At 35.9% G+C, this 15,995-nt stretch overlaps 1 protein-coding gene across 1 annotated transcript; it reads left to right on the forward strand.

The window, feature by feature from the left end:
- Positions 1–1,164: 1,164 nt before the first annotated feature.
- EMB2016 (mRNA methyltransferase EMB2016) lies at positions 1,165–14,659 on the forward strand. Its single transcript, XM_016329199.3, has 28 exons — positions 1,165–1,442; positions 1,660–1,748; positions 2,189–2,312; positions 3,419–4,072; positions 4,206–4,574; positions 4,681–4,785; positions 4,953–5,135; positions 5,284–5,425; positions 5,548–5,729; positions 5,858–5,943; positions 6,025–6,073; positions 6,496–6,562; positions 6,681–7,159; positions 7,235–7,334; positions 7,594–7,727; positions 8,490–8,557; positions 8,637–8,853; positions 9,208–9,423; positions 9,553–9,708; positions 9,825–9,878; positions 10,014–10,225; positions 10,305–10,374; positions 10,552–10,874; positions 11,407–11,590; positions 11,686–13,053; positions 13,167–13,946; positions 14,088–14,159; positions 14,369–14,659. Exons 1-28 carry the CDS (start codon positions 1,368–1,370, stop codon positions 14,387–14,389), a joined length of 6,579 nt encoding a protein of 2,192 aa, XP_016184685.1. The 5' UTR covers positions 1,165–1,367; the 3' UTR covers positions 14,390–14,659.
- Positions 14,660–15,995: the final 1,336 nt, after the last annotated feature.

A 15,995-nucleotide genomic window follows, 5' to 3' on the forward strand; every position in this document is an offset into this window, starting at 1 on the left:
AAAGGACACCGAAGACCCTAATTTTTATGTTGAGTGAAACTTGATTTTTATGACCTTCATTTTGCGTACCCAACCCAATAGTTCCTCTCAGAGAATGATGATGGTAATTTTGAGCTGGTCCTTATGGAAGGCTGAGAACAGGTTCATCTTTGATAATGTATCAACTAGTGTGGAAGAGATAATGACGTCGACTTTGAAGTTGTAGAAAGAGCTTCAACAAATTCTCACTTTCTAATTGATCAACAATTTACCTTTTATTTCTCTTATTAGAATATTATATGATGTTACCTCTATAGTAGAGCGTTGAAAGTTTTCGATTTCTTTTATTTATCCCATATATGAACACCTATATATTTATTTTATTTCATAAATGGAATTATCTTACTTTAAAAAAAATGAAAATGAGTTGAAAGAATACCGCAAATAAACGTTAAATTTAAGTTAAAATTTTATAAGTTAATTTGACTTCGACTTTAAATTTAGGAATCTAAATTAAGTATTAATTTGGACAATTTATTTTTAATCGTATAAAATCTCACAAAAGTATATTACATCTTGATTATTAAAGTAGTGTTTAGTTTTTATTTTAAGAGAAATCTATAAAGACACAATCATTTACAATCATTTAATTCTTCATATACAAATACAAAAGGATAAAAATTTGTGTCCAAGGATAAAGGGATACAAATTTTGTGTTAAATATAGCAGAAGAAGAACAACAAAAGAGACATTGATATAAGGGGGTTTGATGGTGATGGGTTGGAAATTAAGCGTGAAATAAGTAAGGTTAAAATTAGTAATTTTGAATTTTTGAAAATTTTTATTTAAATTTTAATTAATTTTGTCAACCGAATTTTTTTTTATGAGTATAAAGTTATTTTTTTAATAAATTTTCATTGTTTTGAATCTTTATGATAAATATGATCATTTAATCTTAATAAAAATAAATACTTAATAAAATATTTTGAATTAATATATTTTTACTCTTTTAATATTTCACAATTTTTTGGTTAGAATAATTTAAAATAACAATATAAAAAAATCACTATTCATTGAATTAAAAAAATAGAGAATAATAAAATGATTAAATTGCTATAATTTGTTGGGAGGTAAAAAGGAGAGTTGAAATGCCATAAAAGTCCCTTTCCCTCTCCAAAGCTTAACAAGTGACATCCCTGTTCAATCAGAGGTCGGTGACGCGCCTCTGAAAGAATTAAAACGAATCTCCATTCTGCGTTTCAAGTGAGAAGAGAAAGAGTTAGAAGAAGAGGCTCCATAACCATAAACCCTAGAAATTCAAAAATTTATCAAATTCAACGCGCATGATCCCACTCTCGAACCCTAATCCCCAACGCTGAAGCTGCCAAATGGGTCGACCCGAACCATGCGTCCTCTTCGCTCAGACCTTCGTTCACCCTCAGCTCGATGAGTACGTCGACGAGGTAAAATGCCCACATTCTGCTCAGTCCATATTGTTTGTTTTCAATTGCAGTGTTAAGGTGAAAATTTTTAATGAAAAATTTGGTAAAGCTTGGAGCTTGGTTTGGTGGTAGTTACTTACTGCTCTTCAATTTCAAGCTTTAGCTACAATGAACTTCGAGATGAGTGTTTACTAGGTAAATTTTTTTTATGGGTTTCAATAAAAATTGTTCCTTGCAGGTGATTTTCTCAGAGCCCATTGTCATCACTGCTTGTGAGTTCCTAGAACAGAGTGCTTCATCAGTTGCCCAATCAGTAGCACTTGTTGGGTATGTGTTTCCCCTCTTTTTTGGTGCATTTGCTTTCGTTTAGTTGCTTGAAGTGATTTGAAGACTACTATATATACGTGCTTGATGATTCTCAGATCATTATTTAAAACGTGAAAAGTTTTTGAATAGTATCTTTTAGGCACTAAAATGGTTGTTTAACGATATGTGAACTTCTTGTAACCTCCACTACATTAGACATGTCAGATAATGATTTGCATTCTTATAACATGTTAAGCATAGTAACAATTAATCTGAAGATGAAAATTTAACATTGATTGTGGATGCCTGTTCATGCCTTGCACTTCTCTAATGTAGTGAAAGTGTTTGTTTATTTGGTTACTCCCAAGGGTTGGTTGTATTTATGATTTTTTATGACGTAGATTAATAGATTTTGAAATCAATTACTAAGTGCTGGCAATATCATATCTTTCTTATACCAGAGCCACTTTACCTCCTTCGTTTGCGATAGAGGTGTTTGTTCACTGTGAGGGAGAGACAAGGTTCAGAAGACTTTGTCAGCCTTTTCTCTATTCACACTCTTCATCAAATGTGTTGGAAGTAGAGGTAATTATTGCATTTTACATATGTTCTTGCTGTTATTAACAATATCCAGTTTCTGATTCCTCCGACTGTTTGAAGATTTAATATTCAATAAGCTTCTGGCTATCTCTGTTGCACATAATGCTGTTATCTCTTGTTTCCTCTCTCGTTTATTTTATATGCTATTTTCACTATGCAATTCTTATATCTTCGATTTACTATTTACAAGTAGATATTAAAAAACATAGTAGCTCCCAATATTGCACTCCGAGATAAACTTCTAGCTCAAAATTATTTTCTATGGTCTAAAGAGAGCTAAAAAATCTAAGAAAATATTTGGAGAATCATGGGTTTGACCTATGGACCTGCATTAGTTTCCAGCTTTGCACTCACTGGGTAAATTAGTGGTTTTGGCTTGCATAAGGAATCTAATAATTCTATGCCAGTCCTTAGTTTTGTTGTGGTGCTTTGGTATATTTGGTTGGAAGTAATTCTAGGGTTTTTAATTATGCCTTTCCTACTATTGATTTTGTATAGGATAGGTTACTGTTTCCATTTGATGCTCAACACATGTTTCATTTAATGGTATTCCTTTATTGACGTTCATATGTAATAGGGATTGACATTCATTTTTATACAGTTAATACTTTAGGTTTTAACTATGTCTTGTGTATCTATTTAATGATGACTGATCCTCGTTTCCACATTATCCTCTCTTTATATATATATTTTAGAGAAAGGAAGATGAACAATACAAAATATATATATATATTTATTTTAGAGAAAGAAGAAGAAGAAAACAAAGTAAAAAAAAAAAGAACTAGGAAAAGAAGACATAAAGAAAGAAAGCTAACAAAATATTCAACACATAAGTTTTACTGATTAATATTAATGTACAAATTTGATTATTGATTTAAGATTTGGTAATCATGGCTAACTTGTTTTCTTTTGATATATGTATATGCATAATCAGTGGTTTTCTTTAACTTTTGAATATTTTATACTGATGAATTGGTCTCCTGATACATGTTAGTGATTTGCCCAAGCTTGCAATCTTGCACCATAATTGTTTTTCTATTGAAAACATTTATGCTGAAATTACTGCTTCATTACTGTTTTCTTTTGCTCAGGCTGTTGTTACTAGTCATCTAGTTGTTAGGGGTAGCTACCGCAGTTTGAGCTTGGTTATATATGGTAACACAGCTGAGGACCTGGGCCAGTTTAACATTGAGTTTGGTGACAATGCATTGACTGATCTGGCTGATTCTGAGGAGGGAAAGCTTGAAGACCTTCCAGTTGCATTACATCCTACTAATTTTACTATTGAAGATTCAAGTTCTTTGAATGTATTGTCCATCCCAGTTCCCGCAGCAGATATTTCTGTTGAAGTCAAACTGTTTCTACAGTTGATGTTAAAGATTTTAGAGTTTTCTGAGCTTGGGGATGCTGGACATAAGGTTGTAAGTACTGTAGTATCAGCAATCGCTTCTTACATTTCTAGTGACATATGTGAATCAATCAGTGGGAGATATCAGACACGAAATAGACCTGATAAGTTTGAAGAGTTGCACGGTGTTGTCAATGAGGCAAGAAAAGAACTTCTTGAGGTTTATAAGGTTCTTCAGCAAAAAATAGGGAGTGAATCTTCCGAATATTCAGCAGAGGGCAATGGCCTTGAAATGGGAACTGAAATTTCTGATTCCAAAGTGTTGGTAGATATGTTTAATCATTACTTTCAGTTTAAAAGGCAATCTTTGCTTACGGGAGATCACTTTGTATCTCGGGTGACGTACCATTTTCTTCTCACATTCTAAGACAAAAAGAAATCTTTTCACTCATGTTATTTTTCTTCCGCTCTCCTTGCATACCTTCTTTATTTATTCCTGGAATCTTATTTTTCCATATACTTTACTGCAGAGTGAGCATACCCTGTTAGGATTGAGCATGGCTCATTTGCTATGCTCTGGTAGGGAGAGCTGCTTTCATTTTGTTAATAGTGGGGGAATGGAACAGCTTGCAAAATTTTTCTCTAAGGATGGGCAAAACTCTACTACTATCATGCTCCTGCTTCTTGGTGTTGTGGAGCGGGCCGCTAGGTTTTCAGTTGGATGTGAAGGTTTCTTAGGTTGGTGGCCTCGGGAAGATGAAAATATTCCGTCTGGAACCAGTGAAGGTTATAGCCAATTGTTAAAGTTGATACTGTCCAAACCTCGTCATGATGTTGCTTCTCTTGCGACCTATTTGCTTCATCGCTTACGCTTTTATGAAGTTACTTCAAGATATGAGGTATTGCTTTCTCTGTATGTGCTTGGTCTGGAAACTTCTAGTTTTTGTCTTTTGTTTTTGCGTTCAGAACTTCATTATTATCATGTGGTAATTTGATCTTCGCCAGTCTGCAGTTCTGTCTGTGCTGGAAAACATCAGTACGGCTGGTAGGGTTACAGATGTTACATTGAATATGCTCACCTCTGCTGAAATTTTCCTCAGAAAGCTCCTGGTCAGTTTAATTCAATTGATTGTGGTATTTGTAGCATTCTAAATGAATAGTGCACATGATTTTGTTTTACTTCTTCCTTGCAACTTAGACAGCTTTATTCTTTGAGCAATAATCTGCATCTTGAAATAAAATTCCTTGTTAATATTTATTGACAAGTACCAATACAGAAATTGATAAATTCACGTGGTCCAATTGAAGATCCTTCTCCACTGGCCTGTGCAAGCAGATCAATGATTTTTGGTCAAACAGATGGATTACTATCATATAAAACAACTTCTGCCTTGATCAACTCTTCAAGTTGTTGCTTTGCAGATTGGGATATTGACTCGCATTTATTGGGACTTTTGAAGGTATTCCACTTAACTTTGACGAGAAGCTGCCGAAAGTTTTATGTACTCATGTTTTGCATAGAGTTTTTTTAATTATTTTTTTTAACATCGCTCAATTATTTGTACTCGTGCTCATAATATCTGTATTTACATGTTTTCCTGGATGCAGGAGCGGGGTTTTGTTTCTTTATCAACTGCACTGTTGTCATCATCTGTATTGCGCACAGAAAAGGGACATGTCATGGAAATATTCATGGATGTTACCTCTTCAGTTGAGGCTGTGATACTTTCATTACTTTTTTGCCGTTCAGGTTGGCTATAATTAGTATCAATTTAAAATTCTCATGCATGTATAAGACACACATTGTTGGATCCATTATCACAATGGAAACAAAATATCAAGTAACTTGACTAACTTTCTGCTCCATTGTAGGCTTGATATATCTATTACAGGATCCTGAACTTTCTAGTACTTTAATCCATGCCCTCAGGGGTGGTCATCGTGGCAACAAGGAAGATTGCGTTCCTCTTCGATATGCTTCCGTTTTGATTTCAAAGGGTTTCTTTTGTAGTCCACTGGAGATAGGAATGATAGTGGGGATGCATTTAAAAGTGGTCAGTTGTTCTCTCTCAAACAACTCCGTCTATGTTTTACCTTCTCCCTCCTCATTCTGCTGCTCCCATTCCCCCATCGATGTTTTGATTACTGATTTGTATCTGTGACAATTTTTATAATTGGTCAGGTTAAAGCCATTGATTCTTTGCTTTCTTCAAATCCTCAGTCAGAAGAGTTCTTATGGGTTGTGTGGGAACTCTCTGCTCTGTCAAGGTTGACATTGCCCTTTCCTTGTCTGAATTGAATCTTAAGTATTTTAAACAAGGTCTGATTGAAATATGCGGATGGTTGTAGGTCTGATTGTGGACGGCAGGCTTTGTTGGCTTTGGCAAATTTCCCTGAGGTATGGTTTACTTATCCTCTAACAATCCACAAAATACAGTATCAGGAAGTGTATTGTTTTTTGCACCTTTCTCTGACATGAGAATAGTATACGAAGGAAAAGGTGTAGAAATGCACATGTTTGGCTCCCCTCCCTGTCATCTAAAGGAAGTGTTTTTTGTAATTGTACTTCTACCCAAAGGTTTCTGAAGTTTTTCATAGGTTTCAGTTTTATCTATGATATACCGAATATGTTTATTTGTCCATTAGATCAATGCTAGATTGTAGTTATTGACGTTAGTTGTTAATACTGTTAGTGGCAAGTTCTGTTATATAGGTACCTAGAGTTTTATTGTTTGTGATATTTAGATGTTGTAGCATATGAAATCTTGCTTGTTTTCAGGCACTTTTTTATAGGATGACTGTTTCTTTGGTTTTTTGTAGGCTATTTCTTTGTTGATTGAAGCACTGAGTTCTGTAAAGGAAACTGAATCTGTTGTAAAAAACAGTGGTAAATATCCAATTCACTCAATTGTAGTCTCATTCTTCCTTATGCACATTATTTGCTGATTTTTTCCCCTCCCCTTTTTAGTGATCTGACCTGCTTGTTCTCACTCTGTTGAATTCAGGATCATCGCCAGTAAATCTGACATTAATTCACTCAGCTGCGGAGATTATTGAAGTCATTGTTACAGATTCTACAGCATCATCTTTAGGTTCTTGGATTGGACATGCCATGGAGCTTCATAGGGCTTTGCATTCCTCCTCTCCAGGGTCCAACAGAAAAGATGCTCCCTCACGGCTAGTGGAATGGATAGATGCTGGTGTAGTATACCATAAACATGGGGGTATTGGTCTCCTACGCTATGCTGCTGTATTGGCTTCTGGAGGGGATGCCCAGTTGACTTCAACTAGCATCCTAGTGTCAGATCTAACTGATGTTGAAAATGTTGTTGGAGAGTCTTCCATTGGCTCTGAGATTAATGTTATGGAGAATCTGGGGAAGTTTATATCTGAAAAATCTTTTGATGGTGTTACTCTTCGAGATTCTTCGTTGGCGCAATTGACAACGGCACTCAGGATTTTATCTTCCATTTCTGAGAACCCTGTATGTTACAGTCTATTTTGAATTGTTTCACTGATAATAGTTAATGCTTTCCTAAAGTAGTTTTGACTTGTGCAGACTGTTGCTGCAACTCTCTATGATGAAGGTGCTGTAATAGTTATCTTTGCTATTTTAGTGAACTGCAGATTCATGCTGGAGAGATCCTCAAACAGTTATGGTAAAGTCAATTACAATGCTCAATATTTGAAGTTGCTTATATGATTATGTTAGCATACTTGAGAGACAACCCTCTAAAAGAATTGTGTGCCTTGCTCTTGCTCCATACCCTACTACATTTTCAGTTATTTTTGTTTCTTGTTTCGTTTAATATCTACCTCTTCCTCTTAGTTCTTGCATTCTTAAAAAAATTATATCTGTATCTTTTCTTTCTACTCTTTCCAAAGTTGCTCCATGTAATTTTCCTTTCTTCTGAACAGATTACCTTGTAGATGAGGGTACAGAATGCAATGCTACATCTGATTTACTATTGGAACGTAATCGTGAGCTTAGCATAGTTGATCTTTTGGTTCCTTCTCTGATGCTACTGATCGAACTCCTACAGAAATTACAGGTGTGACTTTTAGATGTCCCATCTCTTCTCTCTATACTAGTTTTTATGTAGTCACTATTCTGTCAGAAACTTGGAGTTATTTATGTTTAAAATGTGAGCATGTTATGTATCCAACTGTTACTGACCAAGAAATTGCCTTAAGAACTTTAATTATTTTCAAGGTTTTACATTGGTTATTGCGTGTTGAACTGTTGATTGGGGATTGCATCTTGAGCATACATGCAGCTTTAGCTTAGTGGGGTCTCTGAGTTTCTTGCTAGGAATATGTACTAAGTACTATGCTCAATTTGTGGGAAGGTATTGAATTGTTTGAGTGAGTTTTTGTTTTATTACTTGCCTTTATGTGTAATTTTCTTTGCCTTGGCTGGGATTATCAAAGGATAAGAATAGGTTGTGGACAATGGTACCTGCAGTTATTGCTGGATATTGAATACCTTCCATTATGCTTCTGGAATTATATGTATCATTTACAACCTTTTGAATTTTGATTTTCAAATGGATGAGACCAAACTTTGATGTTTGTTACAATGCTGATGTAATATATATCAAAATTAGAATGTTGTCTTATATGTGGTGCTTGTCTTTGTATCACATTTGTTTTATTCATTGATTGTTTTTTATGACATTGTGTTTTACCCTCTTAGGTATGATACTTTGATCAAACATTGTTTCGTCCTTGTTTTGTCTGATGGAGTAGCAGTGCCTTGTGTATTGTTAGTTATTAGTCAGTATTCTTGATGGATTTTGTTTGCAATTTTATAGGAAGCAAAGGAGCAGCACCGTAATACAAAACTAATGAATGCTCTTTTACGATTACACAGAGAAATCAGGTATTGTCAGCTTCCTTTCTATTTGCATCTGTTGTGGGGTCATGCTATCTTTAAGTTGATCAAATTCTTCTGGTTGCAGCCCCAAGCTAGCTGCTTGTGCAGCAGACTTGTCATCTCCATATCCTAATTATGCTATTGGTTATGGAGCTGTCTGTCATCTTATTGCGTCTACCCTTGCCTTTTGGCCGGTATATGGATGGAGTCCAGGTCTTTTTCACACCCTTCTCACGAGCGTCCAAGCTAGTTCAGTGTTGACTCTTGGTCCAAAGGAAACATGTAGTTTGCTCTATCTTTTGGTATGTTCATTTCATTCAAAGTGTTTCTTTTCTTTACATGTTCCGTGTAACACTTCTCATTTCAGTGCCCATAAATATTTTATTTTGTTTTATTGTTTTTTTTTTTAATTAATAACAAAGGAAATAGTTTCATTAAGGTATTGAGAGAACAATATAAAAGAGTGGAGGAAAAGAATTCCTCCCAGAACTACAGAAATACAAAAAATACAAGCTTGAATGAACTGCTGCTTTCCAACCGGCTCATCATGTCTGAGAGGGAACTTCAGTGCTCATAGTTAATTATTTGAACTGCAAACAATAACATCATTGAACGTAAAATTTATTTATCTCTTCTTATATGTTTCCTATTGCAAGAGTGATTTATTCCCTGAGGAGAATATGTGGCTTTGGACTAGTGGAATGCCTTTGTTGAGTGCACGAAGAATGTTGTCTGTTGGAACCCTATTTGGGCCCCAGAAGGAGAGACATGTCAACTGGTATCTGGAACCTGCACACCTTGAGAAGCTGGTTTGCCAATTTGGACATCACATTGATGAAATTGCTGAGATTATACAGCATTATGCTGTTTCTGTATGTACTTTCTGCCGATATGGCAATGTTATGAATTTTAATTTTCTTCCATCTTTTATCTGGCGGTGAGATATGATGGTGAGTTTATGTAAGTGCTCGTTTTCTTGTGTCGTTCTGTTTCCTTGACAGGCATTAGTGGTCATTCAAGATCTATTGCGCGTCTTTGTAACTCGCATTGCATGCCAAAATCCAGATTATGCGTCTCGGCTAATACGCCCAGTATTGTCATCAATTAATCACCATATTTCCGAATCATCCTCTCCATCTGATACCGATGCATTTAAGGTAAGGATTCCTTGATGTTTGCCCCCCAGTTTGGTTCATAGTTCATCTAGTTTTTTTATACGATTAGTATGTTTTCTATTTTGATGTTATACTGTCTATTTCTACACTATTTTCAGGTTTTGAGGCTCCTTGATTTTCTTGTCAGTCTATTGGAGCATCCATTTGGCAAGGTCAGTGATTTATTTTACTATATTTTTCTTTGTATTTCCTTCTTATTTTCATCAGGATCATTGTTTTGGTATTGCTAACTATTGGTGATTCAATTTTACATAATATGCATCTGATATCCATTTTTTCTATTTTAGGGCCTATTATTGAGGGAGGGCACCCTTCAGATTATAACCAAAGTATTGGAGAGATGTTTTGTTAGTGTTGATGCCGATATAAGGCAGACTCTGGATAGTAGTTCTGCAAAGTGCAATTTTAATTCGTTTAGTTGTTGTTTCCCAGTATTCAAGTTTATTATGCTTCTTTTTCATTCTGAAGCTCCTCGTCATCACCCACGAAGGCATGACATGTGAGTACTGTATTTTCTTGTTTCTTAAATTCTACTCGTTGTTGGCTGTTAAGTAACAAAGTTTCTGGTTGTTTGGCAGTAAAAGTTGTGGAAAATTGAGCGATGTTGATTGTGCCTTGATATTACGTTACCTTTTGAAGGGCTGTGAGGTGAGACTTTGATCCTTTTGATATATACTTGTAAATATGTTATAATTTCTGTATTGATGATGAGATCCTTGTTCTCTTCATATAAAGAAGTGCTTGACCTTCTGCAGAATTATATAGCTTAAAATGTTGTTTGCTTTTGTTGCTTCGTTGATGCTAAGTTCATTCTGTTGTTTGAAGGTCCTGCCTGTTGGAAAAGAGTTACTGGCTTGTCTTACAGCTTTCAAAGAATTAGCTTCTTGTACTCAAGGTCAAATGGCAATTGGAGCTTCTCTTTCTGGCATCCACTCTCAAGCTCATGAACTTGAATCGCGCAATGATGATAATGTTGTGAATTGTAATGATCATAGTGTTGCAGAATGGAAAAAACGCCCCCCATTACTAAGCTGTTGGATGAAGTTGTTGAGATCAATCAACACAAAGGATGATTTGTCAACTGGTGCTGTTGATGGTGTTTATATGCTATCTCTTGGGTCTCTGCAGTTTTGCATTGAAGGAGACAGGTAAGATTTTTCCCCCCCGTTTCTGATTGCTGCTTCTGATTACTTATACGTTTGTGATCATTTGCAATTAATTTTGTAAAAAACTTCTATGCTTGTATCAATCGAATTCTAAGTTAATGTAACTCAAGAATGTAGCAGTTGAAAATTGAAATAATTAAAGCCTTGTTATTTGACCATTGGTTTCCGTTTTTTTTTTTTGTAAAGAATGTGTCACTGATGGTTTGCAGGAGATAGTGTTTGGTTTGATTGACTAAAGACTAAATTTGGGTTGCAATTGAAATTTTTTGATCAGTTGTGTGTATATGTTGATATCCAAAAGTTTGAATTATTGAAAACATAAATATGTTAAAGGACATTGGGAATCGGCCTATTCTCATATTTGCGGTCTCCTGGTGTTTAGCAAATGATGTAGGTGTTTATTTATTAGATATTCATATCTTGGATGCTTGTTATTTACATTGCTCAAGCCAGAGTCACTGTTTTTGTATGGGATAATATGGAAGAATAAACTTATAGTTACTTTGTTGCTTAGTTTGAATGCGGAGAGAGTTGCCGTGTTGAAGTACCTCTATGGGCTTTCTGATGATATGACAAGATCAGCCGATTTTCCTGAAGAAAATATTAATTACATTCTTGAATTTGGTACTTTGTTAAGTTCGAAGGTTGCTATGGATGACGGTTTAGTTACGCCTCACTTGCAAATTCCACTCTATCAGGTATCAATCTACTATCTATTCACGTAGACCTTCCCATCTCAGTTTTTAACCTGGATTCATTTTTTTAATGGTTGCTGTTCATCTGTGATGTTAAGGTTTCCGAACTGGTTAAGTCATTGTCATCAGTATTGCAAAGATCAGCAAGTTCCATGGTGGTGGATGAACTTGTTTTGCCCCAAAATGATGCTTTAAGTTTTGCAGAGACACGTCAAATGCTAGAGAACAGTGTTGAAATGATTGATGATCATCTATACAATGGAGGACTTGGGGACAAATTCCTCTGGGAATGTCCGGAAACATTACCTGATAGATTAACGCAGACAAACCTTGCAACTAAAAGGAAAATCTCATCCATGGATGGGCCAGTAAGGCGTGCCAGAGGAGAAAGTTTCCAGGCTGATAACTCTTCTCAAAGTACATTTTCACGTGGTGTATCACAGTCTAATGTTCCTTCAGGTCCTACACGTAGGGATGCCTTCCGACAGCGCAAGCCGAATACCAGTAGACCCCCATCTATGCATGTGGATGACTACGTGGCCAGAGAGAGGAATGTTGATGGGGTTACTAATGTAATAGCGGTGCCACGAGCAGGATCAACTGGCGGAAGACCTCCATCAATTCATGTAGATGAATTCATGGCAAGGCAAAGGGAACGCCAAAACCCTTCTGCAGCAGTAGTGGGAGAGGCTGTGGGACATCTGAAAAATGCATCTCCTGTTAAACCTGCAGATGGGGAAAAGTTAAACAAATCCAAGCAATTAAAGACTGATCTTAACGATGATCTTCAAGAGCTTGATATAGTTTTTGAGGTGGAGGAATCCGAGCATGACGACAAATTGCCATTCCCTCAACCTGATGATGACTTACCACAGGCTGCCCCTGTTATTGTTGAGCAGAGTTCTCCTCACTCGATCGTTGAAGAGACAGAAAGCGACGCTGTTGATAGTAGTCAATTTTCTCGTATGGGTACCCCGTTAGGATCTAATGTGGATGAAAATGGCCAAAGTGAATTTTCTTCAAAGATGTCTGTTTCTCGCCCTGATATTTTAGCTCGCGAATCTAGTGTTTCTTCAGACAGGAAGTATGTTGAGCAGTCCGACGACCTAAAGAATGTTGTTCCAGCCAAGTCATCTGGCGGATATGATTCTTCAATGGCACACAGTTCTGGTTTTCCGGGGCCACTTTATAATAATCCATCCATATCACCTCTGCAATTACCAGCCGATTCAAGGATGGCTTCCCAGAATTTCTTCATGAAGAACAGCCCACAACATGGCGGTAATGCTTCAGGTTCTCAAGGACTGTATGATCAGAGGTTTTTGCCTAACCAACCACCTCTACCACCCATGCCACCACCACCAACAATCTCGCCCGTTATATCACATGCTCCAGATTCTGTTCCTGGACAGTCGTCCCCATTTGTTAATTCTCCTGCAGGCACACAGCGTCCAGTGGCATTCCAAGTGAGGAACTTTGCATCCCTTATTTTTGTCTATTTCTGGCATCCGCTTTGGTGTTTTGAATTTCTCTTTCTTTTACCCTTCATGTTTATCATATCATTGTTATGATTCTTTAGGTTCAGACGGATTATTCATCTCCATTCAACAATGGTTCAACTTCAACATCATCAGGACCTTCTGTTCCGATACCAGATATGAAGTATTCTAGGACTTCTGTTTCTTCTCCTGGAGGACCTAATCGACTTGCTCCCCCACTTCCGCCCACACCTCCTCCTTTTGCATCTAGCCCATATAATTTACCATCCGTTAAAACCTCCTCCGCATATGGTCAGACAAGTATTGGTACCGCTGAACTTCCCCAGGCCTCCAATGCACCTTTGGGTGCCAGATCGTCGCCCTATCCACCAAACCCTATGATGCTGCCTTTGGGATTCAATAGGCCAGCTTCTATGCCATTAAACCCTTATGGTAACAGCCCAAGTCATCAACAGAGTGAGAACCAGCCAAGCATCTTGCAAAGCGTCTCTGTTCCTGCAGCTTCCTTTTCATCAATGCATGCTGTTACTCAATTGCAGCCGTTGCAGCCTCCTCAGCTTCCACGCCCTCCACAACCACCTCAGCAACTCCTTAGGCCACCTGTTCAAGCTTTACAGCAGTTGGAGCAAGGGATGCCAATGCCAACCAATGTTCAAATGCATCAATTACAGATGCTGCAGCAGTCTCAGGTTTCGTCGATACAGACTTATTATCAAAACCAGCACCAAGAGTTTCCACATGCACCACAGCAGCAGCATCAGCCAGCTGAATTTACTCAACACCGCGATGCTCAAGCACAGCAGCAGTCAGATCCTGGAATGTCATTACACGAGTATTTCAAATCGCCGGAAGCAATTCAGGTATTTGCTATGCATGGTGTTCTTTCTTACTATTGTTCTTGTTTTCGAGCACACGTCACACACTACTTTCTATTGATGATGCTGATATATAAACTTGATTTATCTTTTTATTCTTACCATCTTACTCTTTTGACTTGGCAGTCTTTGTTGAGTGACCGCGACAAACTTTGCCAACTTTTGGAGCAGCATCCGAAGTTAATGCAGATGTTACAGGTAACAAGATTTAGTCCTTTTTTGGGTATTACCATATTAGAACTATAAGATCCCTAAACCTCGAGTATGTGTTCGCGACACGAGTTGCACTTTTTTTAAAGGTTTGGGGAGAGGGGGTTAAATTGCACATGCCTTATAATGATGGGGACAGAATGCAATTAAACCAAAATTATTTATCAGCATTCAAATTGGTTTCTTTTCTTCTGCAGGAAAGACTGGGCCAGCTGTAGCAGCGTGATGGCAAAGTAGAACTAAAGAAGCATGATTTCTTGCACTATTCTTATCTGTAAATGTTCTTCATTATTGATTACTAATGAGCTTGTGCTGATGTTTGTGCCTCAGCCATTGAAATTTTGTGTTAATATGTACTTTATTAACGTGCCTTTAACTTCTTAGTCAATGCGCCAATGGTCCTTATGTTGATTTGTGGCGCAATCATGGTGCTGTTGTACTTCTATTGTACAGTTGCATTATTAGTTCTTGATATCATTTCCTTACAATGTGTATAGTTATTTCCTTCTCCTTTTACTAAATTATATTCAAGTTTAAGTGCTAATTTTATTGGGAAAATTCGTTAGTTAGATTGGCCATTGTTAATTGAGCTACAAGTTCTCTATGCTAATCTTCATTAGTATATTATTTTTGAAGATCATTAGTATATTAACTCGCTAAAGATTAGTTGATATTTTCTTATGGTGGATTTTTCTTTGCTTTAAAATTTTAATGGCTTAAATATATTGAAGATTTGGAAAGATAATCATTCCATGGAGTGTGTAGCTCAAGTGGTGTGTAATTAATGTGATTTATTGTTAATTTTTAATTATACATTTCACTCAATCTCTTAAATATCTTTGGGAGGAATTATATAATACACAAAGAATAATCACATAAGTCAACAATATTTGATAGCAAATTATATCATCCTTATTCCTTCTTTTTCCTTTTTGGATTTGACTCTGACATATTTACCTGGTTAATGACAACAATTTGCTAAATTCTTGCAATTTTTGTTATGATATAAATTGAGTGAAATAAATGCTTCCTATTGTTATGATATTGTTTTTTCCCCATCCTACATTATATTTTGACAACAATGAAGCAATAATGATGGTTCTTTTGCTTCACTTGTCTAAACAAGTACTTTGGATTAGGCAAAGTATTGGTCTGTGTCTCTTGTTCAAGAAAGAAAAGCACATGGGATTATTATATGGGAATTAAGTAAGCATTTTTCTGAAGAAAGAATGTCTCTTCAAGGATCACTATAAACTTTGCATTGACTCTTATTTCTTGGATCATGGGCTTCTCGGATCATGTAACTAAGATTTTCATCAATATTCCTAATTGTAATGTCAATATAATATAATTACGCATATTAATATATAAAAATGCAAATGGCAATGAATGTTAATAAATAAATATTCTTTTAAGATAACTTAATTTATATACCTTATTTAAATTTGTGTCTCGTTTAATTTTCTTTTTCTTATACCAAATAGCTTTTAGGAGGGGATAATTTTAATTCTCAATTGACGAATTTTAATATAATCACACTGCTAATGTAAATAAATAAATAAATAAATAAATGAATGAATTGGTAGTTACTACCTTAAGAAACTCGTAAGACTAAAATCTTTCTATATTATTTTTTATCAAAAATAATTATATCCAAATCAAATATAAATATTCAAGTAACAATACCTTTCGGAATTTTAACAGATAATAACTGAATAATCATATCTAAGCTAAAATCTTTATGTCTAGTTACGAAATTATTCTCTTATAAAATGTATATAGGGTTTGAATGTTACCTTTATTGTAGAGAAATGTGGTAGCTAG

The sequence above is a fragment of the Arachis ipaensis genome, chromosome B2 (assembly GCF_059453495.1).
Source record: "Arachis ipaensis isolate K30076 ecotype BB chromosome B2, ASM5945349v1, whole genome shotgun sequence".
Taxonomy (NCBI): Eukaryota; Viridiplantae; Streptophyta; class Magnoliopsida; order Fabales; family Fabaceae; genus Arachis; species Arachis ipaensis.

Bases quoted from the DNA above. Each gene is read 5' to 3' on its own strand.
- EMB2016 (XM_016329199.3), top strand. From the start codon at position 1,368: ATGGGTCGACCCGAACCATGCGTCCTCTTCGCTCAGACCTTCGTTCAC. The intron at 7,335-7,593 runs GTAAAGTCAATT...TCTTCTGAACAG, and splicing joins GAGATCCTCAAACAGTTATG to ATTACCTTGTAGATGAGGGT. The intron at 9,424-9,552 runs GTATGTACTTTC...TTTCCTTGACAG, and splicing joins TACAGCATTATGCTGTTTCT to GCATTAGTGGTCATTCAAGA.